Source organism: Malania oleifera, chromosome 7 (assembly GCF_029873635.1).
Source record: "Malania oleifera isolate guangnan ecotype guangnan chromosome 7, ASM2987363v1, whole genome shotgun sequence".
In the NCBI taxonomy this organism is placed as follows: Eukaryota; Viridiplantae; Streptophyta; class Magnoliopsida; order Santalales; family Ximeniaceae; genus Malania; species Malania oleifera.
Genome location: NC_080423.1, coordinates 99889481 through 99917471, shown reverse-complemented (window position 1 = coordinate 99917471; position 27991 = coordinate 99889481). Strand labels below are relative to the sequence as shown.

The 27991-nt window shown below is 36.6% G+C and overlaps 1 protein-coding gene across 2 annotated transcripts; it reads left to right on the top strand.

Moving 5' to 3' along the window:
- LOC131159655 (multiple RNA-binding domain-containing protein 1) lies at nucleotides 1–27991 on the top strand. 2 transcript variants are annotated; one of them, XM_058114714.1, is made up of 15 exons: nucleotides 1–211; nucleotides 547–654; nucleotides 770–884; nucleotides 1443–2221; nucleotides 2394–2525; nucleotides 3409–3498; nucleotides 3618–3741; nucleotides 6171–6494; nucleotides 7316–7380; nucleotides 11203–11377; nucleotides 12508–12612; nucleotides 13036–13137; nucleotides 13260–13433; nucleotides 27389–27520; nucleotides 27614–27991. In XM_058114714.1, coding segments are annotated over exons 1-15 (2601 nt in total). In that variant the 5' UTR covers nucleotides 1–209; the 3' UTR covers nucleotides 27788–27991. The 2 variants fall into 2 exon arrangements, with proteins under 2 accessions (XP_057970697.1, XP_057970696.1); XM_058114713.1 differs by having other exon boundaries at nucleotides 27389–27991.

Here is a 27991-nt window from a genome sequence, read left to right as displayed (position 1 = left end):
ACCCGGTTTTTGACCCGAATGAACCCGTCCAAACCCCTCGCTTGCATCGGAAACGGCTAAACCCTCGTCGGAACACACCGTACAGGCCTGCTCGCTCAGCATCCCCACACACCCAAATCACGATTGCACAGTAGCGCACAGAGAAGCGTACGTGAAACTCTCCAAGCCCCAAGCATTTTCGGCGCATATCCTTTCTGAGCAGGGCAAAAATGTGAGTTTCTGTCTCCTATTTTGTTCTGTTTTCTTATTTTCTTATTTCTTTTGGGGGAAAGTTTGAAAATGGATTTGTTTGTTTGGCGAGAAACTGTTGGGAAGAAATTTAATTGAACTCTCTGTTTTTTTTAGGCTTGTAGTAATTGAGATATTGATTCAGCAAGTTCTCCGTTAATTGGGAGCTAAAACGGCTTAGAAGGATAACATTTAGCAAATTGTTTTTTTTTTTTTTTTAGGGCAGCTGAACAGCGGGTTTTTTTGTTTTGTTTTGTTTTGTTTGTTTTGTATGAGCAATTTTATGTGTATGTTTGTTTATTTTTTGCATGAATGAAGGTCTCGTATTTGCGTGAAGAATTTGCCGAAGTATGTGGCGGAGGATCGTCTCCGGGAAGTTTTTTCTCGGAAAGGAGAAATAACAGATGTCAAGCTCATGCGCACCAAGTAATCATACTGCTTTCTTCTGAAAATATGGCTCTTAGTTGTAATTATGAAGGTTTTTCATTTTTTTTTTTTGGGGTTATCAGCCTGTGCTTTTAAATTTGTGGGCTTGTTTCAGAGATGGGAAAAGCAGACAATTTGCCTTTATTGGGTTCCGCACTGAGCATGAAGCTGAAGAGGCTCTCAAATTCTTCAACAAGTCTTATCTCGATACTTGCAGACTTACTTGTGAGGTGTGCAGTTTGATTTCACAAATAAAGAAATAAATCATTTTTCTGTGTAATTTCTCTTATTATTATTATTATTATTATTATTATTGATTGTAAGTGGATGGGAAACACTATGTTGCAGTATCTTCTTAGATTGTACCGAGAGCCCAATAGACGATGACATGAACGTGAACTGAAGATAATGATTTAGTTTTTAACGAGAAGTTTACCCACTTGCTTACATTTTGATTCCTTGTAATATCGATTGTACCTGCACTTCTGCACTCCCAGTGAAGCTCACATTTGTAGATATTCCCAGGGGCAATGTGTTTAGCTGGTTATTTGAGGGTTAATAATTCCATTGGCTTATTTTTGTTGTATATTAAAGCTGATAACTACAGATGAAGAGAGATAATGACTTTTGAGATCAAATTGGGGACCAGTGGAAAATATGTTCTCTAGAAGGCAGTAAAATATCAATAGTGGATAGCACACAGTGATGTCCATAAATGTGCATGCAAGAGCAAGACTATGGCTTTAGCTTGAAACTAGGAACTTGTAAATTCTATTGCTTTCTTGCAGATTGCTCGCAAAATTGGGGATCCGAATATTCCTCGTCCGTGGAGTCGGCATTCCTTGAAGAAAGAAGGGAAGTTGATTGAAGAGGGGAAGAACATCGATAGTGGCAAAAGTTCAAGCCGGGCAGCCTCCAAAGGCGAGAAAATGAGTCTTAAAAAGGGCAACGAGAATGATGATCCTCGACTTCAAGAGTTTCTTCAGGTTATGCAGCCAAGGAGCAAGACAAAATTTTGGGCAAATGATGATACATTAGTACCTCCCCCTCTTGATCAGCAGAAAACTCAATCAAAGATTGTAAGGGAAGAACCAGCTCCTCTGAAGGCTGATTCAAATGAAATTGATGAAAATGAAAATGTATTAGACGATAATCGCGGGGCTCAAGTGTCACGCAATCTTGCTCATGATGATGTCATCTCAGATATGGATTACTTCAAGAGTAGAGTGAAGAAAGAGTGGTCAGACTCTGAGAGTAGTGGGGAGGATGATCATAATGAGGATAATAATAATGTCGATGACTCTGAGGTGGACGATGATGACAACAACGATGACGACGATGACAACAACGATGATGACGATGACGAAACTTTGAAGGAAAGCCTTGAGATAGAGCAGAAAGTAGATTCAAAGCGTGATATAAAAGATTTCCCCGACAAGATGGTTGAGATGGATGGAAAATTTAGTGGTGAAGTGATAGACTCAGGAAGCCCATCATCTAGCGAAGTCCAGAAAGATGTTCTTGAAACTGGGCGTCTTTTCATTCGCAACCTGCCATATACTGCCACGTAATCATTTTTCTCCTAATTTAAGTGGTATTCTGCTTTGTGTTTTCTGCCGACATATAAGAGGAATACTGTTGAGTTTCCCTAGTAATATGGCTCATTAGTTTTAAAAACTTGTTTTTTTGCTTTTAACCGTTTCTGATTGCTTTTACAATTTTCTTTAAATGTAATTTAGGGAGGATGAGCTGGAAGAGCTCTTTAGCAAATTTGGCGATGTTTCACAGGCCCATCTTGTTGTTGATAAAGAGACTAAACGATCCAAAGGAATTGCATATGTTCTTTACACTCTTCCAGAAGCTGCAGCAAGGTGCCTTTTTTTTGGCTTAAAATATAAATGAGTACTTTTGATATGGAGCCATTTTAGTAACATGTGGGATGAACTTTTTGTGTCATGAATTCCAAATTTGCACCTTGAGACCTGCTTTGAATTGAGGCCTTTAATGTAAAATATTTACATGCTCAATCTGTTGTTTACCATGGATTGACTACTTGCCTTGAGCTCTCTTTATATCTGATTTGAAATGAGCTAGGTTTCTCACCTAGGCACTATCTATTCACAACCTCTTCTTCTTATTCTTCTTCTGTTTTAACAAAATTGTGAACTAATGTAGAGGAGTTACATTTGAATATTTTATTTTTCCTTGAACCCTATAGTTTTCACAGCATGGCAGAATGTAGGTAGGATTCCTTCCTTTTTTCCCCTGAATCTTCTTTGCCTTATGTTTCTAATGTTACGTTGGTAACTTGGTAGTAAGGGAAGGAAAGGAAAGGGAGGGGAAGGAAGAAGTGCAATGGGGGAAAGGGAAGGAAGGAAAGTGCCCTTTCCATTTTATTTTTGTTTGATTGCAGGAAAATAGAAGGTAAGAACATATTAAAAGGTTATAGCAGTAATTTTAATCAACCAGATTAATGTGCAAATTGCTTTCCTTCAATTTTACTCCTGCTTTTGGAGGAATTTATTTTGAGAGGGAGAATTGCTTTTGTTATGCTTTCCTTCCTCAGTTCTTCACCATATCATGGACAAATGAAAGACTTACCATTCACTTTTCTTTCCTCCTAAATAGAATGTACATTATTGCCTTCTGGAATGTATGATGCTGCTAAAGCATGTCTTGGGTGTTGTGATTTTATGACTGATTTTCTTGAAAATGCTCTTTATGAAAATTAAAGTTCATTTGGTTTTTAATCAGGGCATTGGAAGAATTAGACAATACAATTTTTCAAGGCAGATTATTGCATATTATGCCAGCAAAGCAAAAAGGCTCTTCTGAGAAACAAGAGTAAGTAGGACTAAAATTTTATTACTGCCCTTTGCCTTCCAAGTATTATTTTTTTACATGGTTTCATAGCTCCAACTAATGTGATGATAAATTTTTATTTGTTTTTGTTCATGCTACAGGGCCAATACTTCTGTAATCCAATCATCAAAAACTTTTAGGCAAAAAAGGGAGGAAGAGAGGAAAGCATCTGAAGCTAGTGGAGATACAAGAGCATGGAACAGCTTATTTATGCGCCCTGATACAGTACGTATTAAGTCAGTAATGATAATATATAATCTTCTTTGCTTCTAATAATGATTAATTGTTCCCCCTATACACATTCCAGAGCAATATGAGAAGTAATTTTTCTTTTGTGATAAATCAGTACAACAACAACAACAAAACCAAGCCTTAAGTCCCACTAAGTGGGGTTGGCCATATGAATCATTTTTCACCAATTTATGTGATCATGAACCATTTTTTTTGACAGATTCAGGACTACTAAATCCTTACTCACTATATCATTCTAAGTTATTTTAGGTCTACTCCTACTCCTTCTATTGTCCCCCACAGTATCTAACTCACTCTTCCTCACTGGCGCCCTACAATGACTACTGGCAATTTTCTTTACGTAGGAATACGTTTCTAACAAGTTCAAGGTGTTTGGTACTGTTGGCAATTTTCTTGACAGTAGTAATATGTTTTTCTTACGGTTAATTGTTTGGATAGGGTGGATTTTATTTGGTTTGTCAACTGTTGGCAATATTCTTGATGGCAGGAACATGTTCGTATGGTTAATTTTTTGCGTAAGGTGGATTTTGTTTGGTTTGTCATATTTGTATTGATTTTCTTGCTATATTGTGTATGTTCTATAATCTTCAAAATGAAGAGTGTTGGCTATAATTATCTAAAAAAGTATAGAGTATAAAATTGGTCCTGCATTTGTATGGATGGCATATTTTCTTACGAGGGTGAGCCTTCACCCAAGGATAAGGGTGTTACAACCAAATTTGAAAGGTCAAATTATCTATCCAAGTGTGGTGGAGGTAAGACTGCATACAACACGTCCTCCCACAGCCCGACTTGCAATGGATCCTTGTGCACTAGGTGGTACATTTTCTTATTTCATATCAAATTAGAAAAATAGATGAACCTTCTTCTTAAATATTGCTTTGCATGTGAGGAATTGGTGTTGCAATAGGAGAAAATTGATAGTTAAAATCAAAAGCTACTCCTTCCATCTTGGCTAGTCAAAATATGTCTATCATTTTCTCATTACCATGATGTAGGACAAATGGTGATGGTGTCTAATGGTGTAAACCATGGCCAAAAGAATGGTTTTCTTGTATTCTGCAGCCAATGTAGTACCAATACTAGGAAAATGCAATTCAAATAAGAATAGGAGTGTTGAAAGCATGAAAGTTTTATACGATCAGCGTATGAAAATTTGTCCTTCATTATGTTTTGGACCATATGGTTATTAATATTTGTCCTTTTGGCTTCCAGAAAGGAAGGGCAGCTGAAAATCCATGATACAGTTAAAGGAGGAGCAAATAGCATAAGAGTACGGAAAAGTAAAAAGCCGTTTCCCAAAAATATTAAAATATTAACAATTGAGGAAATAGATGGCAAAGAGCAAAGAAGAATAAATTTTAGGGTCTGTTTGGTTAAGATTTTGGATTCAATTTTCTGTATCTCGGAAATGCGGGACATAGATAGATCACAAAATTTTTTGTGTTTGGTCAAGTGTTTTCTATAAATCATTTTGGTAAATGTGTCAAAAAATTACCCTAAAAAATGCAGGTTTTCAAGAAACCTTTTAAAGCTGTTCTCTATGTTTTCAGATATAGTTTTCTGGATACAATGAGGACATGGGTAACCCATTTCTTAAATAATAATAGTAATAATGATGATTGTTATTACTGTTATTATATTATTGTTAACAAATTGTCACTTGGATCAATGTTCAACCAAATGTAATTCCACTTTTTTCATTTTTGAGAACAATTTCGAGAACAGCAAAGCAAATGCACTTTTGAGTAAAAGAAAAAATACGTAAATCTTTTTTTTACATTTTCAAAACACAACAATATGTAACTCGTTATAATCCTTAACTAAGCGGGCTTTATGTTTCTTGTATATGGAGTTAAGTAATTGAGCCATAGGGAGTTGGTTCAAACTTTTTAATATTTGAAGTTGAAGACCCCCAATCCCACCATCTTGCCTTTGTCTCTGTTGCATATATGCATGCTTTCTGTCCAATTTTCTTTATTGGGTGATGGGGTGAAGATGTGGCACTCATATTTGTACTGTGGCGTACCATAGTTCTGCTTACATTTGTCCCTCTGGTGATCCACTATAACAACCTGCTTACCTTCATCATTGACTGCATCCTGGTTTTTTTATGATGTAGTGTCTGTTGTAAGTCTAACATTTATTTTCATTATAAGTAGATTAGTAGAGAGGCATTTTTTGGGTTCACTGCTTGTTTTAGCTATAAAATATCGGGATTATCACATTTGTAGAACATCATGAGAACTTGCCTGATCACCTCTAGGAGCCTTTCCTTGATATTTTGTGTTCCATGTTTTGTCTGGTAGTGGCAGCTACAAAGTGCTCTTTGCGAGTATTTCTGTCTGTTTAAGGCATGTTTTGAAATTTGGCCCTCATTTCTGCTGCTTCTATGTCAATAGGTTGTTGAAAATATTGCTAGGAAACATGGTGTAAGTAAAAGTGACTTACTTGACCGAGAGGCTGATGATCTTGCTGTGCGAATTGCTTTGGGAGAAACTCAAGTAATTGCAGAAACAAAAAATGCTCTTGTAAATGCTGGAGTAAATGTGGGCTCGTTAGAAAAATTTGCCGCTGGAAAAACTGATGGTATGAAAAGAAGCAACCACATTCTATTAGTGAAGAACTTGCCTTATGGTTCATCTGAAGGTGAATTAGCTAAAATGTTTGGGAACTTTGGAAGTTTGGACAAAATTATTCTCCCTTCAACAAAAGCATTGGCGTTGGTATGCATCACTTTTCCATTCTTTTGGTTGATTTTTGTTGAAATGCAAATGTGCAGCAGTTGATTTTAGCTCAGATTGATCATTATTCACAACTTTCTATTTTAAATTCCTTCTTCTTGGGCTAAACATCGTTTATCTTCCTGACGTTAGTGTATGTTTGAAGTTAAAGATCCTCCTACTAACTGGAATTTAAGATTGTCAAACTAAAACTGCAAATTATTTTCATGAAATGATCATGAGCTTGAAGTTGGTGCTCCTTTCGATCCTGAGTTCTAATATAGTTGAAATGATTTTGATAGATATCAGCCTTCATGAATGCTGCCATAAGGCTCTATGTGGCCATTGGATCTTGAGTCAAAGAGCATATTGGGGTGTAACAAATTGTCTGGTCTTTCTGTGCCTGTCATTCTGGGGCTTCATAATGGTTCAAAATGTAGAAAACTGGAACTTAGCTGCAGTTATCCCACACCCCCTCCCCCACCCGCAAAACCCAGCAGAAAGGGAATAAAGAAAAAGAAAATAACAAAATTGTCTGGCAAAACATCCTGTGCAGGCAATATTTTCTGCAAAAGAAATGGGGCCTTAGTATAGATTAATTCTGTGAAGGGTTTATTTATCTTGCTGTTCGGTTCTCCTTTTTCTGTTTATTTCTTTTTGAGAACAGATATATTTTCTGGGCTTATTTTTACTACCTTAAGCATTTTTATTAAGATAGAAAAAGATTTATCTTATTAATAGGTGCCACTGGTTGCCTTGATGATATCTGATTGTTTAATTTGTTTTAATATTATTAGTTATTGTTTTGTCTTGTAAAATTGCAGGCTGTTTTCCTTGAGCCAGCTGAAGCTCGTGCAGCTTTTAGAAATTTAGCATACAAGCGTTACAAGTACGTCATATTCCACTCCTCTGGTTTTTATTACTCTTAACACGAATTTTAATTGGAAAATTTGCATAGGTATATCATTTTAATAGTATTAGGCCTTGGGCCTGCCAGAGTTTTGATTTGAATTTTCAGGGTTTCGATTAATGCATTTTTTTTAACAATTTGATATTTTCTAGTATTGCATCTGACCTCAATGGTTTTGCGACTGATGCCCTCCTTTGGATCTGTTCTCACTTGGGTGGTATGCCTTCTTGTCATAGGCCAAACACTTCATACCATGCAAAGGTCTATGTGGCACTATTGTAGCATAGAAGCTTAACTAGGTAAGTAAAGTGCGAGTTCACCACAAGAACAAATTCATAACCATTGAATACAAAGTAAGTGGAAGCAGTAAGCAAATGTGAAGGCAATCACAAGTCAAGTGGTAAACATGTGAAGCAGCGCAATTCTTATTATAACACCTTTGTAGGCAATGTAGCTATAACAACAACACCAAAACCAAGCCTTAAGTCTTATTAGGTGGGTTCGACTATATGAATCATTTTTTGCCAATTTATGCGATCATGGATAATTTCTTTCGACTAATTCAAGGCTACTAAATCCTTACTCATTATCTCATTCCAAGTTATTTTAGATCTACCCCTACCCCTTCTACCATCCCTTACCATAACTAACTCATTCTTCCTCACTGGCGCATTATGTGGCCTATGTTGCAAGTGCTCAAACCATGTAAGTCGTCCCTTCCTTATCTTCTTCTATAGGATCTACGTCTAACTTACCGCAAATATGTTCATTTCTTAATTTTATCTTTCAATTTTATACCACTCATCCATCTAAGCATTCTCATCTTGGCAACTTTTACTTTTTGGGTATGTTGTTTCTTAGCACCTAACATTGTGATCCATATAGCATAATTGGCCTTATAGTTGTCCTATAATACTTCCTTTTTAATTTTAAGAGTATTTAACGATCACAAAGCACACTTGAAGCACTTCTCTATTTTACCCAACTTGCTTTAACTTTATGCATTATATCCTCTTCAATTTCTTCTTTAGCATGCATGATAGATCCAAGGTATCAAAATCTACTAGTGCTATTTATTTCTTCATCGTCAACTTTAATTTTGTTTCTAATATTCCTCCTATTATTATTGAAATTACATTTTATATATTTTGTCTTATTTATATTTATCCTAAAGCCTCTAGATAATAAACTTCTCTCCATAATTCCAAACTAGAATCTACTCTACCTCTAGTTTCATCAATTAATACAATATCATTTGCAAATAATGTATGCCATGGAACCTCATTTTGGATATTCCTAATCAATTGATTTATCACTAAAGCAAAAAGATGAGGACTCAAAGTAGATCCTTGATGTACACTTATTGTGATTGGAAATGCTCTAGTCTCTCCTCCTATAGTCCTTACACTTGTCATTACTCCATTGTACATATCATGACATCAGTATACCTATTACATACACCATTTTTTCTAGAACCCACCATAGAACTCCTTAGGTACCCTATTATATGCTTTCTCTAAGTCAATAAATACCATATGCAAGTCCCTATTCTTTTCCCTAAACTTTTCCATTAATCTTCTTAAAAGATATATAGCTTCTGTAGTAGATCTCCCAGGTATAAAGCCAAATTGATTTTCTAAGACCCTTGTTTCTAGCCTTAATCTTTGTTCAAACTACCTTTTTCCACAGTTTCATCGTATGACTCATAATTTAATTCCATAATAGTTATTACAATTTTGAATATCTCCTTTATTTTTGTATATAGGTATTAAAGTGCTTTTCCTTCATTCATTTGGCAATTTCTTAGTTTTCATAATTGTGTTAAATAAATTAGTTAATCATATAATTCAGTTTTCACCTAAGCATTTCCAAACTTCAATTGGGATGTTATTTGGTCCTATAGCTTTTATATTTTTCTTCTTTTTTAGCGCAAACTTAATTTCGTTAACTCTAATCTAGCAAATATATCTAATTTTATTTTTTAGTCTTTTCCTCATTTGTCAATTCTAAGTTTAAGCTTTGTATTTGGTTTTTATTAAATAGCTTACTAAAGTAACTTTGCCATATTTCTTTTATGCTGCCTTCCTTAACCAAGACAATATCATCCTCACTTTTTATACATTTTACATTACCTAAGTCCTTACCCTTTCTTTTTTTACCTCCAACAAGTTTAAATTTATCTCCCCTTTCTTTTGTATCTAATCTATCATACAAATTATTAAATGATCTATGTTTAGCTTCACTAACGGTCTTTTTTGCTTCTTTTCTCGCCCCTTTATACTTTTCAAAGTTATCCATGTTTCTACATTTTTGCCTTGTTTTATACCAAGTTCTTTCTGTCTTTTCGGATTTTTGGACATCTTGATCCCACCACCAACTTCCTTTGTTATTCAAGAATCTTCCTCTTGGATCACCTAAAATCTTTTTTGCTATATTTTTGATAGAGCTTGCCATCTTACTTCAAAGAGTATTTGTGTCTATACCATCCTCTATAGTCCAATCACCATCTTTGATAATTTATCTTTTAATTTTATTATATTTTCTCCTTTTAGGTTCCACTGCCTAGTTCTCTTACATTGGTTTATTTTATCTTTTTTCTTCCATTTTTTAATACATATATCTAATACTAAAATTCTATGTTGTGTGGTTAAGCTTTCACTTGGGATAACTTTATAATCCCTACATGATAAACGATCTACCATCCTAATTAAAAACAAATCTATTTGACTTTTATTTTGTCCATTTTTGAAGGTTGTTAAGTGTTCTTTACTTTTCTTAAAGCAAGTATTCATTGTAATAAAATCATATAACATAGCGAAGTCTATGATCATCTCCCCAGACTCATTTTTGTTTCCATATCCATATCCTCCATGTATCCTCTCATAACCTTGATTATCACTTCCAACGTGTCCATTTAGATATGCTCCTATGAATATTTTCTCAGTTCCTAATATGCCTTGTATAATACTGTCTATATCTTCCCAAAATCGTCTCTTAAGGTTTTCTGCTAAGCCTACTTGAGGAGCATAAGCACCAATGATATTTATTATCTCTTGGCCTGAGACCATGTTAATTTTTATAATTCTATCCCTACTCTATGTACATCTATAACGCTATCTTTTAAGTTTTTGTCTACAATAATTCTTACCCCGTTCTTATATTTTTCTTTTCCAGTGTAACAAAGTTTCAATCTTAATTGATCAATTTCTCTAGCTTTCTCCCCCACCCACTTAGTTTCTTGAAAGCTGATTATATTAATTTTTTGTCAAATCATTGTGTCTACAATTTCCATGCTTTTATTCGTAAGTGTACCTATATTCCAAGTTGCTAATCTAATTCTAGTCTCTTGAACTAACTTTTTTACCCGCCCATGTCCAAAATGATATGGGAACCCTTGCATATTTGACACCGTACCTAGGCTCCAACACGGCATGTCACTTCGGGGCGACAACCTTGCCCGCCCCCTCTCACTTTTTCCTACACCTGAGTGGTATAAGTGCAACTTGTTGCTCATAGGGGTGCCCTAGCGAATGTTCGGTAAGGATTCATATCATAATGATCTGACAAGTTTTACGTTGACTGTCAGCTACCTTACGCAACCCTCTTCCTTTACTCGGGCTTGAGACCGGTTGTGTGTGAAAAGATTAGGACATTAAGTGCATCATAGGTGGAGTTAATCATTTTATTACTATGATTATTGTTTTTTTTTCCTAATAAATGCTGTATTGAACTGTTGAGGATATTTGCTATTCTGAGTGTTTAATCAGGAAAATAAAACATATTTTCTTTACCTTAATTCAGGGATGCTCCTTTATATTTGGAATGGGCTCCTGGAGATATTCTCAGTCAAAGTCCAAAGCCGGATAGTGATCCAAAGGCTAGTGCTATAGTTGGTGAACACGATGCCAAGCGGGTTTTGTTAGAGCAAGGTGTGGAAGGAATATTAGATGTGGATATTGATCCAGATAGAGTTGAGGTTTGGCATTTTTTGAAAATCATTCTGTTCTTTATTATTTTTCTACTTCTCGTCTATAGTTGGTCTGTAGTTTTATCCATATGCTGTATTTTTTTTGCCTGTAAACTGTTTGGTAAGCCTAGCCATATGGAGGTAAGTATAAGGTAATTGGTCATGGACATAAGGTACCTTGAGACTTTATTGGTGGCAAGTCCATATGAGTTAATTTTACCATTTTCCTCTCTCTCTCTCCTCCCTCCTGTTATATTTTTCACCCTCTGCAGATTGTCTTGGCTAACGTAATGCTGCATGTGCACTGCATGCCTTCTTCTCTTGGTTTCTTTTGTTAAAAAAAGAAAAAAAGGAACCCAGTGCACAAGGCTATCATGCCACATCAATATGGCATACTATTGGAGCATTCTTTTTTGTCATAAAAATCTAATGCAAAAGAAATGATAGAAATGAAGGTGTGATATTTATATGCTGAGTGCGATAAATATGTAGTTGAAATGTGTAGGGAATTATTCATTTGTTACTATCAATTTAAATGTGTCACATTATGCATGTAATTGCTATATGTAGAAGTCACAATTTTGAATTTTTATGAATCACAGTTTTAAATTATTGAAAGCAGGATCTTAAGGTTTGAATAGCAGTTCTGAGGGCCTGTTTGCTATCATTTTCAAAAATGAAAAACAAAGAAATAAAATAATACAGAAAAAGCTTTTTGTTTGTGTTGTTTCTGTTTCTAGGTTTTGGTTTGCTTTTATTTCCTAAAAAAAAACTTGATACACGTTTGGAAATGCATTGCTATTGCTATATATTTCTAAAGCATAAGCATGTTTTGGTGCAGACGTATGTGTTGCCAAATGTGTTCAATTAATCAGGCTATAGAAAGTGGAAAGTGAAACAGAAACAAACAGCTAACTGGACACAGTTTTTTCAAGAATGAGTTTTATGTATGTTTGCTGCTTGTTTACATTTGTACCATAATGACAATCATATGTTTCTTGAATTATTTTGCTCTATATATAGTGGTAAAATGTTGTTTGCATGCTTATAAGTTCCTTAGATTGATATTGGATTATCAAAAAGTAAGGTTGTTCTTGAAATCATGTTAATTGCTCATTCTTCCTTTCTTCATGCTGCAGTCACGATCTCTATTTGTCAAGAATCTCAATTTTAAGACATCTGATGAGAATTTGAAGACGCATTTTATTTACCACACAAAGGAAGGAAGAATCTTGAGTGTCAGGGTAATTCTTTTACATTGAATTTAGTTCTCAGAATAAAGTAGAAATGGGATAGCTAGTCTATTGAGATATAATAGTTTTCAAATAGAGACAATGCCACCCTAAGACAAATTATCACGTCAAAGTTGATGTTATTCCAGCCAACATTGAATAGCATGGAAATAGATATTGCTCCTTTGGTGAGATTTGGGAATGGTCATTCCTTATCTATCCCATTTTGGTTTGAATAAGACTAACTTTTACAGAGTCATTAATATAGGCACCACCTTCTTCTTCGTAAACTCCTATATCCCTTTTCAATAGCTATTCCATTCTGACCCCTTTCCATTCTGCAAATTAAACATAACCTGGTCCCTAAAATCTGTAAAATGCATAATTTGAGTGCTTTCTTCTCTCATGTTATAATTCTGTTCTATCCATGTGCAGGTAAAAAAGCACTTGAAAAATGGGAAGAATGTTTCTATGGGTTTTGGTTTTATAGAGTTTGATTCTGTGGAAACAGCTGCTAATATCTGCAGGGATTTACAGGTGAAATGCCATGTTAGCCATTGATTTCTATCAACATCATTTGCATATGCTATAGTGTTTGGAGTCTAACTAATTTAACTTTTCTTTTCATCAGAAAAACTAATTTAACTTTTCTATTCTAGGGGACTATTTTGGATGGGCATGCTCTTATCTTGCAACTTTGTCATGCCAAGAAGGATGAACAAGTTCAGAAAAGAGTTGAAAAGGATAAGAGTTCAACAAAATTAATAGTGAGAAATGTAGCTTTTGAGGCGACAGAGAAAGATCTAAGACAACTGTTTAGTCCATTTGGTCAGGTATTGACTAGTTTCTGCTATTGCAAGTTAAATATGTACTACTATTAGAGCACTTATCAAAATTATAAAATTACGTACTACTTGTAAATTAGTGTCTAGAATTATATAATAATAGTAATTAATGTCTTGAGTGTAGGCTTTTGGTTCAATGGTGCATCTCCTGGCACCCCAGAGGGTGGCGGCTTTGACTATGCTTAAGGGTAGTTTGGTGTGTTTTCAGTTGCATGTGTTCTTTACCTTGGGAAAAACAAAAAGAGTGAAACTCTCTTTTCAGGAGGTGTTGTTGCTGGAATAACTTAGCGTTGGATTGTATCTTTCAAATAACTTATAGAGATTGAACTGCCTGCCGAAGAGAATGTCTTACTTGGGATTTGGGAATGTCTAAAGCAGTCCAAAGAAAGTTTTTTTATGAAGATTTTATCATAAGGATCTGTTGTTGCTGTTATAAAACTTCTGAGGTTCATCTTGATTCTATGGAAACATGACCACCTTCGAATATCTTTTCTTTTTGGGATAAAAAAATAAATTTCATTTAGAGAAAATAAATTAAAGAATACACAATGCTGAGGATAAAAAATCCTCTCAAAGAACAAAAAAATACAATTAAAAAGAAGGAAGTAAAAGTCATGCCAAAACAGCCTGCCTATCACATTGGAAGTCTGAGAAAGAAGTCCCCACAATGCAACCGGCTGAAAAAGGCCTGAAGAGAATGGAACCAGATCCTATACCAGTGCAAAAATTCTGAAAAACCATTACCATTAAAGACAGACATCACTCTCCAAACCAAATCCCCACAGAATGGAAAAAACCATACACTTCCACATACAAATAGCGTTGTTACTCCTCCCAACGTCTCTAAAAGAAATAAGAGCAACCCCTACTGATTATGGATTTATCCAATTCTCTCCAAACCCCTACACTGATACTGGTTATATCCAATTCTCTCCAAACAAATATGACATAAAACATGCTCGTTAAGGGACAAATATGAGTAGGGGTCTCACTGCCATGACATAAAACGTGCACATTAAGGGACAATTCCTTATAGGGCCTCTTACTCTCCGACAGATTGTGTGTGTCAACTCTATTATGTGGTCACCTTTGCTAGTAATGGTCCTTTATATAGCTTTCCCATTTGTTATTTTAATCAGTTAAAGAGTCACAAGGCATTCACCAAGGGCACCAAGGAGGTGCCAACCCATGTACAGAGCATAGATGGCTCATTATGGAATGTGAATGATTGATCCAGTGGCACTTCTACAACAAAAGAAAAAAAAAAGAAGCTATTGGATCAATCGGTAAAAAGGTTTTGGTTTGATGCATGACGAAAAAATCAATAAAATCAATTACATAATGCATTCCTACTATATTATTTCCCACTAAACCAAAACCTTTGAATCTGTAGCTATCAATTTTAACAGTTAGCCATGAAGTTTCCTCACTCAAAAAAATTCCTAGTCCTCCCTTTCCACAACAACTAAAACATAGTGCGAGTGATAGATCCAATAGCTCCCCCCCTCCAACCTCAAAAAAACACTCATGTTCTTCTCCATACCACAGGGGATGCCCACTCCTTCAACAGACCTGAAACCCACCACTTTACTCTCATGATGGAGAGATCCAGAATCCATGTCTTGTCCACAACAAATCAGAAACAAATGTCGTGTGGTTTCTACTGAATGTTTATGCAGGGAACATCTATTCACAAGATGTCCCCTTCTTCAAAGATTGTAAAAAAATTGCCCTCTAAGGGGATATTTTTTTGAGAAAAAAAGAAAATTTATTAAGAGATAAGAATGTACACAGTAGGGGATAAGAAATCCTCCAAAAATGTTTATGATTAGAATGAAAATCACATCAAAATAGCCTGCAAACATGCTTGAAATCAGAAAAACAAATCACTTTAAAGCAACCAGCTGTGTCCAGAAACAAGTTCTGTCACAGAGCTATGATGAGGATAAACCCTTTCCATGAAAAACACGCACATTTCTTTCCATCCAAAAGTCCCCACAAAAAGCAAAAGCCACATGTCTCCACAATCAACTAGCATCGTTACTCTTTCCAAATGCTTTCCAACCAACTAACTTAATCCTCCACCACATTTTTGTTTTTCTGTTTTCCTATAATAATTGAAGCTAATTTATAATAAAGAGAGAAAGTACAGTATTTGGAGAACATGTCATTCTCCTATCAGTACAAAAAGGCAGCTCTCGAACCACTTTGCAAATAGACCAAGAAATGCTCCAAAACATCCCTGAAACAAAGTGACCAGAGGAAGAGAAAAATAGCTCTGTTCCATAACAAAAACAGGAAGATATTCTCTTTTTACTTGAAATTCTTGCATTCCTCCAAATCCACCATGTCCAAAAATCAGTAAGCAGATCACATCTCCAGCAAATTTTACCTTCTTGCTCCTGTCAAAACCTCGTAAGTTTACCAACATGAAGGCATTTACTGCTTGTGGGGTTACCCACGTCTCATCAACCATGGAGAAAAGTGTTACCCATAGTTGTTTAGCCACCTGGCAATGTCGAAAAAAATATGTATTTGTCTTATTAGAATCTAAACACTTCATGCGATATCTGGACTCTAGTCGGTCTCCTCACCTGCATTAAGTCCTTCATATTAATCCTACTGTGAGTCAACATCCAAGTAAATGCTTTAATCATAAAAGGAACCTTAGCCTTCCATATAACATTATTCCAACCATGGAGAAAAGTGTTACCCATAGTTGTTTAGACACCTGGCAATGTCGAAAATTTGTGTATTTGTCTTTTTAGATTCTAAACGCTTAATGCGAATATCTGGACTAATATAGTGGGTCTTCTCACCTGCATTAGGTCCTTCATTTTAATCCTGTTGTGAGTCAACATCCAAGTAAATGCTTTAATCATAAAAGGAATCTTAGCCTTCCATATAACATTATTCAAGAGGCAAAGGATATAAGTCAAATATTTCAGTCTAGGAAGAACTGATACCAACACTAGACACAGATATGACACAACACTGACACGCAATATGGGAAATTTTTAAAAAATGTGGATACAACATGGGAGGGATATATTAATATATATATATATATATATATATATATACGTAAGCATGTTTTTTCTCTTGGATGACATATTGTTGTAATTTTGACTTAAAAAGAAATATAATCACCATTTTTGCAAAATTATCAATTATTTATTTTACAAACTATGCTTATTCAATCATCTACTGCCTTCATATTATAGAGTATTGGACAAACAATAAAAAACAACTCAAGGGCATGGCTGATGGTGGGCAATACGGATAGCTCCTCAATATTTTTTTTTTTTTATTTTTAATTTTTAAAAAACATATTAACAGAGGGTGGCAAACTGGCAATGGCTTTAGAGAAGTGGTGGGAGATTTTGGGGGCTTGGAGATACAATGGTGCTCTACAAGGCTGGCACAGTGGCACTAGGGCTCCAAGGTCCAACCACTCCAATGTGAAAAATCTTGTCTCTCAGTCTCTCAACTCTGCTCTGTTTCAGTGCGATAAATGTCGCAGAGGTGTCCTCACTGTGTCAGAAGTGTTGGGAAGTGTCTCAGCCATGTCAAAACATAAAATAAATTAATTAGTTTCTGACATATGTCAGATACATGTCAGGCAGGTGTCAGTATCTGCCATGTTAGGCTTCCAGAAGTGTGTTTCCTAGATTTCAATTACTTGGATTAAAAAAGAAAATCTAGAGAAGAAATTAGAATTATCCCCTAATCAAATGCGTGAATCACTCATCAATTAAGGAACAAATGAATCCAGAACCCTGAACAAATTAGCTAGTTCATTAACCTCTTTCATTTAGATTCTGAAAAATGGAAATCCCAGTAAAGAGTTCTTTTCTAAAGAATAAAACGAGGTGACTAGAGCATTATGAAAGCCTAAAAAGGCAAGGCACCAGTGCTTCCAAAGAAATATCATCCTCATGGATCTTCTCAAAACTGAATATTTTTAGCTCTATCCCCCTTGAAATGGGTAAAAGGGGAAAATGAGCAATTCGAGAAACAAATTTCTAGGGTCTTGCATGAGAACCATTGCTGCATACCTGTGACATCCTGCCCATTCCAATGAATAATATACTTGTTCGTAACCTTTTGCCATAGGGAATCGACTTTTAAGGGGAATCTCCATAATTATTTCCCACCAGATTGATGTTTTTAGACACCAAATTTCTAAGCCCGAAGCCCATTTTGACATAGGAGAACATCCCAGCTAACAAGATGGTCTCTCTTAGTATCATGCATACAATATTTTAAAATATCCCACATAATCCTCTGCAGTCTCTCAGCAGCACTAATTGGAAATTCTAAAAAGGAACAAAAAATAAATGAGGATATTAGAAAGACAAGCTCTAATAAGAGTAATACGACTCCCTAAGGACAAGTAAGCTCCCTTCCAACCCATTAATCATCTATCCACTCTCCCAGTAACCAGAGCCCAAAAGGTCACAAAATATATATATATATATATATATTTTCACTCCATTTGTGTTGCACTTTAGAGTTTTCTACACAACCCATCCCAAGCTTGGGTAAAAGCTTGGGTGGAGCGTAAGGGTTGTATTACGTAATTGACAGCATAGTAAAATTTGTTAGATACATCGTGTCTATTATGTAAGTTGAAAGAAGAAATTGAAGAAGAAGTGATGCATACAGTTAAAGGGTTGGAATGGATAGGTACTTTGGGCCTCTTTTGTGATTGTAGAATACCTTAAAATTTTAAATGGAAGTTTTGTAGGATGATTATAACACCAGCTATGTTATGAGGATTAGAATGCTTGACAACTAAGAAACAAAAAGCCAGTTGGACCAGTGGGTCAAACTGGTGAAATGATATTATGTGTGTTTTACGAAGAGGTTCTAGTGATTATTATTATTATTTTTAAAAGCTGAATAAATGTTAAATAATAGTGCAACAGGATTTGATTCAATAAAAAAAATTTTAAATGATAAAAAGTTTGATTCATTAATATAATAAATAGTGGTACGTGTTTAGATTAGATTAAAATGAATGACCTAACTTGAAGATAAGTCTTTTCCTCAATTTATGATACAAATTAAATACATTCTAATGACAATAATATCCTTACTAACTCTCTAATGACTATATTATCCTTATAACTCTCACTAATTAACATACTAACACACTCAATAATAATAATACTACAAGACATATATAACCTCTAACACTCCCTGCTGGGGCATAAATGTCATATGCTCCTAGCTTGTTACAAATGAATTTAACACGGGCACCCCCCAATGCTTTGGTAAACAAATCAGCAAGCTGCATGTCTGACTTTACATAAGTGGTTGTAATGAGCTTTTGCACAAGTTTCTCCTGAATAAAGTGGCGATCAACTTCAATGTTCTTCGTCTACTCATGAAAGACCGGGTTGGAGGCAATATGTAGAGCAACTTGATTATCATACATCAATTTCATAAGCTGAGAATGCGAAAAACCGAATTCCTCCAACATGTTCTTCAACCAAACAAGTTCACAAGTAGTGTGAGCCATAACTCTATATTCTAATTCAACACTTGACCTTGTCATCGCAGTTTGTTTCTTACTCTTCCAAGAAACCAAATTACCACAACCAAGATACAGTACCTGGTGGTGGATCTTTGATCAGAAGGCGATCCAAACCAATCTGCATCTGTATATCCATGGATATGAGTGTGACCTTGATCATGACATAAAAGACCTTTCTGAGGTGCACCTTTGAGATATCTCAAGATACGAATTACTGCATCCCAATGACTTGTCCTCAAAGAATCTAGAAATTGACTCAAAACACTTGTTGCAAAAGATATATTCGGGCAAGTAATTGTGAGATAATTCAGCTTTTCCAACAAATCTTTGGTATTGTCTAGGATTGGGTAGCAAATCACCCATATTTGACATTAACTTGTTGTTAGGATTCATGGGTGTATCAACCGGTTTAGATCCCAACAAGCCAGTTTCATCCAAGTAATCAAGAACATACTTCCTCTGTGACATAACAGTTTTGATACGAGATCCAGATACTTATATACCCAATAAGTATTTCAACGGTCCCAAATCTTTGGCCTGAAACTTAGTTTGTAGAAAACGTTTGAGACTCTGGATACCTTTATCATCATCACTTGTAATAACAATATCATCCACATAAACAACTAGAAGGATCCTACCTGATGAAGTATGACAATAAAACACAGAATGATCCACAACACACCGTTGAAGAAAACCATGCTCTGGGAGATTGTTTTAAACCATATAAAGCCTTCTTAAGCCGACACACTAAGCCAGACTCCCTCTGAGCAACTGACCTAGGTGGTTGCTCCATTTAAACCTCCTCCTCAAGGGCACCATGCAAGAAGACATTTTTCACATCTAGTTGATGCAGAGGCTAGTGACAAGTAGTAGTCAAGGAGATGAACACGACTGCTATAAGTTTGGCAATCGGAGAAAAAGTTTCAGAATAATCCATACGTATCCCTTAGCAACAAGACGAGCCTTTAGATGAGCCACGTAATCATCGGTGTTGACTTTCACAATGTAAATCTAGCAATAAAGAACCATAGACTTGTCAGTAGAAGAGGTACCAAGTCCCAAGTACCACAGTCATGTAAAGCGTTCATCTCTTCAATCATAGCAGCCCTCCACCCAGAATGGACTAAGGGTTTCGAAATAGATTTAGGAACGGTAGTAGATGATAGAGCATTAACAAAACAATATGAGGAGGATGATAAGGAATTATAAGAAACATAGTTGGAAATGGGGTGTTGAGCACATGTGCGTTTTACCTTTCTGAACAACAATAGGAGGATCAACATCATGGGAAGTATGATCATCAGAGAAGGAAACCAAATGCGTGGTAGTAGAATCTAGAGGGGATTCTCTTCCTTGGAGCCACCATCATGAATACACCTACAAATTAGGATGGTCAAGACGAGGAGGAGGACTCAAATTACATGGAGACTAATATGGTTGGTTGGGCAAGGACAACAATGTAGAATCTAGAAGATTAGTCAAAGGAAGAGATTCATTGAGCTTAGAAGCACTCAGTGATTGGGTGTAGTAAGGTGTAGGCTTAAAGAAGGTTACAACAGTAGAAACAAAGAAGCTATGCAGCACAGGACAGTAACAACGACATCCCTTTTGAGAATATAAGTAGCTAAAAAAGACACATTTTATAGCATGGGGATCCAACTTATCCACCCTAGGAGTTTGTTGATGAACAAAGGACACACACCCAAATATACAAGGAGGAAGAGAAAATAAAGGTGAATTAGGAAAGAGAATGGAGTAAGGAATTTTAACACTAAGGATAGATGGTGGCATTCTGTTGATAAGATAACAAGCAGTAAGTACAACATCACTCCAAAACACTTTAGGTACATGCATTTGATAAAGTAAGGTGTGAGTGATTTCAAGAAGATGTCTATTTTTCCGCTCTATAACCCAATTTTGTTGAGGAGTGTGGACACAAGATGATTGATGAACAATACCAAACTGAGTCATATAAGTAGTGAATTGTGCAAAACGCTTTAGCATTATCACTTTGAAGTATTCAAACTAGCAAACCGAATTGAGTTCTTTATTTCAGATCAAAAGGCACAAAATACATGAAATAACTTAGAATGGTCTTTTATTAAATATAACCAAGTCATTCTTGAATAATCATCCGCAAAGGTTACAAAGTACCGGAAACCCAACTAGGACAAGACCCTACTAGGACCTTAAACGTTTGAATGAACTAACATAAAAGGGCTTTCAGCCCATTTATTGACTTAGGAAGCGAAAGAAACATGATGGTGCTTTCCCAACTAACAAGACTCACAATCGAGACTAGACACAGAACGCAAACTAGGAACAAGACATTTTAACTTTTCCAATGAAGGATGACCCAAACAATAATGAATTTGGAAAGGTGTGGCAGCAGCAGTGCAGGCGGTAGAAGGAGATAGCAGCTCAAAGTGATAGAGTTCACCAGTTTCATGCCCTCCGTCAATTGTCTTCCTCGTCTTCAAGTCCTGAATTACCACAGAATCAGGGAAGAATGTCACTATACAATTCATGGATTTAGTAATTTTTCTAACTGACGTAAGATTGAAAGGAAATTTGGAAATATATAAAACTGAAGGAAGAGAAATAGAAGAAGTGGGATTTACAGCCCCAATTCCCTTGACTGCAGTGGTGGATCCATCAGAAAAAGTAACACAAGGTAAATTTGCAGGATATTGAAGAGTGGAGAAAAAGCTAGGTATGCTTGTGACTTGATCAGTGGCAGCAGAGTCTATGATCCAAGGACTAGGATGAGAGGTACTAGATGACAGGCATACTGTGTGATTACCTGTTTAGGCAAGAGATGCAATGGAAGAGAAGCTTGTTGTGACGCTTGATATTGCTGAAACTTGGAATACTCTTCCTTTTACATAGATACAATACGTTGCCCTCCACTCAACTCCAAAGATGAGGGGTTGAGGGTGGCTGCATTGGCTGCCCCCAAAGGTGTGAAGTCAGTGCTGGCTGCATTGGCAACATGTGGAAGTCTGCCGTGAAGATCCCAACACTGCTCCATAGTATGATTATTCCGTCCACAATAAGCACACTTGCGAGGAGTACCTCTGCCTTGTCTGTCTCTACCACTATGACAGTTTGTACCACCACAATAAATTTTGCGATTGTTTGGTAGAGAACTAGAAACACCCTGTGTAGCAAAGGCTGTCCTCTCAGAGCTAGATGCAAGAGCAGGAACATGTGTGCTAAAGGAAGCACGAAGGACACGAGAATAAACATTGGCAAATGATGGCAGCTTGGTACTACTGAGTAACTGGGACTGAACAGCCTCAAACTCAGGTCTTAAGCCTGCTAGAACATGAAGAATTGTCATTTTCTCGCTATGCCTCTGCATCTCACGAACTTCAGCAATTGTAGGTTGCACAACGTTAAGCTCCTCATGAATACGCTTCACCCATCCAAAATAATCTGCAATACTCCTATCTCTTTGTTGTAACTGAAATTACTCTTGGGATAAATCATATATATGTGTAATTTTACTGGAGTATAGAACTTTGACATGATCCCAAATCTCCTTGCACGTATCTAGATGCATGCACATCTGTGCAATCTGTGGCTCCATTGAATTCCATAAAAGGGAAATAAGGCATCTTCTTGAACCTACATGTCTTTTCTCTTCTCATAAGAAGAAGCAGATTGGAGCAAGTGGTCAGATTTCCCTAATCCTGCTAAATAAATCCGAACAGCTTTAGGTCATTGAACATAGTTCTTTCCTTCCAACTTTTGAGTCGTTATTTGTGGCAGCGATGTAGGGAACAAATTTTTGGGATTCATTGATTCCATCCCTACACTCACAAATCAGAAACCACACCAAAACAAGTAAAACTAATTGGGACAATTGCATACTATGTGAAACACCGACACAACGAAGACAAGGGGAGAGGGATATAGCACTGCCCCAGCACTTTCAAACCAGCGACCACACAGAAAACAAGAAGAACAATCAACAATTGGGACAATCACAAATTATGTGGAGCACCGACACAACCATGGACGAGGTGAACAACTCTCCGATGGATATAGCACTGCCACAGCCTTAGAACTGAACATACAAATGCTGCCAGGGTTCCAAAAAAATCACAAAGAAGCCTTCACAAACTCTGAACAGGAATTAACAGAATACCGTGAGTGCATGGTAAAAAAAGGTTGAATTTTTGAGCAAAAAACTGGCATAACAGCTTGATTATATATAGTCTAAATATGGAATCAGATGATGGCAGAGGGGAAAAAAAGTTGTCCAGAACTTCACCCATGAGCCGGCGCATGGGGTTGGCCCTGCCAGCATTTGGCTGGCATGTGGGAGCGCGTGGGCTGTTCTCCAGCAATGGGGTTTTGTGGGGTGGGTTGTCAGTGGGGTTTGTTTATGGTTGAATATGGTTTTGTGAAATAATATGGGATGGAGGTGGGTCTGGGAAGGACAACTGCGGGAATGGTGTTTTTTTGACGACGGCCGAGGGGAATAGGGTTTAGGTTGGATTACGCTCTGGTACCATATTAAGATTGGATTAAAATGAATGGCATAACTTGAAGATAGGTCTCTTCCTCTATTTATAGTACAAATTTAATACATTCTAATGAAAATAATACTCTTACTAACTCTCACTATTAACATACTAACACCCTCAATAATAATAATACTAAAAGACATATATAACCTTTAACAGTAGGTAAAGTACTTTCCCAATTAACTACCTTGGGCCACCTCTCGACGCCAAATTCAAAGATCAAAGGAGTTTGGGATCTCATTATTGAAAAATTTGAAAAAAGTTGGATGGATGGAAGAGGAATTTTCAAAAGGTTCTCATTAAGATCACCTTGAAAAATCTCCATATTTACTTCATGTCTCTCCTTCCCCTACCAACTTTAGTTGCCAAGAGACTTGAAGGAATTCAAAGGAATTCAGTAGCCAACAGATGTCCCCTTTGCATGGCTGCCGCTGAATCTGTTTAGCACATACTCCTTCACTGCACTTGGACAAGGAATCTCTTGAATATGGAGCTGACTCTGATTGGACAAAGGTGGGTTATCACTAACTCTTTGGGAGGGGAACTCTGGGCCTGGAAAGGGATTCAGGCAACAAACGAGAAGAGCTGCAATTTTCTGGTGCGTTTGGAAGGAGAGGAATAGGCGAGTGTTTAAAAATTCAACTTCAGCAATCCAAAATGGCAAAGAATATTGGTTTACTGCGGTCAATGGCTGGCATAGTGGGACTGTTAATGATTATGATGTAATATTTGATTCGTGTGACACCCTTCAGGGTGCTTGATTTACTGTACCATGGGTTGGCATCCCCTTGATGCCTTTTCAATGAAGTTTCCTTTCCTTATAAAAAAAAATAGTTCAGCAATTTATTTGGGTTCCACTTGAATCAAGTATTTTGTCATAGGAGAGGAAATGAAAACAAAAAATAAGATGTTAATAATATGTAAACTAAAAATTTTATTCACTGATTTGATAGATATTTTATTTTCTCTCTTCCCGTCATGAGCAAATATGAAAATTTTGTATTCCTTCATATTTTCTAAGGCTCCAAATAGTTCCTTAAGCTGAACGAGTTTAGAATTTGATGAACTTATACATACATTTCTATATCCTCTATTTATGTATATACCCACACACATTATATGTATATTCACACATATTAGGTGCATAAGTTTTATACACACACACACACACACACACACACATATATAGTGTTCAACTACCATCAAACTCACTGCGGGCACGGACTCAGTGGTACGACTCCTTTACTCAGCTGTATGGCAGAGGTCGCTGGATCAAATACCCCTCCCTGTGACATGCGTCAATGTATTAATTTATTTATTAAATTAGGTGGGTCAACACAGCTGGTTCACTCGATTTAGCCAGGGTAGACTGAATCGGCTGGGATTGACCCTAGTTTGCTTCAATTCCGGTTTGAACACCTTATCTGGACCGGTACGGTGGCCTGTTCTAGTGCAACCAAGTCAGACTTGCTGGTCCAGTTTTCAAAACCATAACTTGCAGGAAATGAGAACAGTAAAATGGACCGGGAACCTTTGGAACATGACCTTCTTCTTGACCAGGCAGCAGGGGCCACTGGTTGCTCTGTGGGGAAGGAGTTATTGGCTTGGAAATGTATTAGAGCCACCAAATAGAAGCGGAAAGCCTTGACAGTCATCCCCCTTACCATTCTTTTGATATGCTTGGAAGAAAAGAACCTTCAAAGGTTCAGCTACACCCCTACAGATTAGTAAAGCTCAGTGGTTTGCTACTGTTACCTGCTGGCACAGTAGGCAGCTTTTGAATGATCTTTGTGTAATTCTTGATTTTGTGACATTGTAGGGTGGGTGATCCTTTTTTTGTATGTTGTGCTGGGTTGACAATCACTTGATTCCCATTTAATAAAATTCTATTTGCTGATTAAAAAATGGATGAATTGTAGAACTCTAGACAATAATGCAGCGAATGAATGCATCTGTATTAGTAATGTATATAACTGTAGACAATAAGACGAGGGAAGGTTGGCTTTGATGGTTTGGGCACTTGCAACATAGACCTAATAATGCTCTGATTAGGAAGGATGTTTTGGTGACTCTTAGAGGTAAGAAGAGGAGTAGGGTAGGCCTACTTGGACCGCCTAGAATAACTTGTATTAAGTATGGATTTGATAGCACTTCAGTTGTTTGAGGATATTGCCCTTGATCGTGAGAAATGGTGGAAAGGAATTCATATAGCTGACCCCACCCTGCAGGACATAAGACTCAATTGTTGTTTATTGACTTGAGAAAATGTCACAACTTTGGTGCACGTGAATTTTCGAAGTCGATCAAATTACAGTAAAAAAAAATGGATATAGGAAAAGTAGAGCTTGTAGCCTTGTACAAATAGGAAACAGGATGATGACACAAAGGGTAGTCATCCACATTGCCAATCACTGTCAACACCATTGCCTCTGTCATCATCACCATCATTTGTCAGTTCCAACCCATGCACATCACTATTGCGCCACTACTTAAACCACTGTCGCTGCCAAACTGTCACCACTCCCCCATTTTGCCCCCAACCTGACCACTACAACCACCACAAAACCACAACTGTTGCTGCACCATGGCATGATCACTACCACTGTTTATATCCAATTGTGGAATTGTCATTGCTACCATTTCTACTTCAACTTCCACTATGCCACTCTTTTGCATTTATCGATATAAACACCAGTTTATTACGATTACCACTCCACTATATGACCTCCAATCACAACAGTCAATTCAATCATTTGTGCTCATCACAATCAATGTTACCCTATGTGCTATTATGTGTCTTTTAAAACACGTTTTGCCTCTGGTAATCAAGCATATATAGTGTTTCATGTATTTTTGTAGTGGCAGAATGGTCTATTGCATGAGACGAAAATGAAGCTGGTGGTAGTTGGACTCTCAATTTAATGTTAAAAGACTTTTCTTCTTGTATACACTACATAAGTAGTTTAGGCCGCTGCTTTTGGTACTCTCTCTCTCTCCTCTCTCTCTCCTTGATTTTGTGTAAGATGTGCAGGGACACCTGTGTCAAGCAATAGTATCAATTTAGCACTACATCCAAATTTATGCTTGAAATTGTGTTGGTTTGATTCCTTGGGAGAGAGTGCTGGGTGCATTGTTGGAGCAGTTCCAACTCACTAACAAATGCAAGTGTCCTGTGTGTGTGTGGCTGTGTGCGCACATGAGTGCGTGCTTGTGTGTACTATTTCGAGTTGTATTGTAATTTTGATAACATTCAATTTCATGGACAGCGGGTGGTAATTCTTCAAATCATAAAGGTAGTAATTGTAGATGGTGTGTTACCCATTAGGCTGTTGGCAATCATATCAGTTGCTTTTCTTCTCCCACTCCTGAGGTAGATGTCAAATTTATCATTTAGATTTTACCCATTTTACGCGAAGTCTTGATTATGTAGTTAATTAATCTGTCAAATTATAGACCTTCTGACTTGCTATATTTACGTCTGTCATTCATCAGCCTAATTAATTAAAGATAATCTTGCAAAAGAGTGCACTAAATGAATAACATGATCTTTAGAATTCACATGCATGTAATGTAAACACGCACACATGTGCAGTTGAGTGTGAATAAAATTGGGATAGGGTTGGATATAATGCGCGCATGACAAATTGTGAGTCTAGATATGATTCCATCCAGGGGAGACATGGTGGCTCTATGGGCAGAACAAGAATTGCCATTCCTACATTAAAAAAAAAAAAAAAAAGAAAAAAGAAAAAAGAACTCTGTGCAAATAGTTGTGATTTTTTATTTTTCCCAGTTTGAATCAATTTTGAGCCAGTCATGTGATTGAGTTTGATCGCACTAAAGTTCAATTTTATTGTGGTGTGCAGATTAAGAGCTTGAGGCTGCCAAAGAAGTTTGGGAACCATAGAGGCTTTGCATTTGTGGAGTATGTTACAAAGCAGGAGGCACAAAATGCGCTTCAAGCTCTTTCAAGTACCCATCTGTATGGTCGACATTTGGTAAGTGTTCTACTAGCCCTTCTCGGCATCTATATTAGTAGGCACGGGAAAAAAGAAGAAACACCTATCTTATCCACCCCATGTAATCTTCAGGTTTTGGAGAGGGCGAAGGAGGGTGAGAGTTTGGAAGAATTACGAGCTCGAACAGCTGCGCAGTTTCCAGTTGAGCAAAACGGTTTTCAAAATCCAACAAAGGTGTCCAAAAAAAGGAAGCATATAGGGATCTTGGACGAAGGCACAGTTAAGTTTGACAGAATCGCGGATTAGTGCTTCCAATGATGATGTTATGTATTATAGCAAGAAATGAGTTAAAATTGAGAAAATTACAGAGTGAAAATTTCTTTTTTACAATATAATGCTGGTCCCATTTTTCCATGTTTGGGGCTAGTAATTGTTCATAAGCATTTCTTGGCAGTTTGTAAAAGATGATGGTGGATATTATTATTATTATTATTATTTTCTTGCATTAAA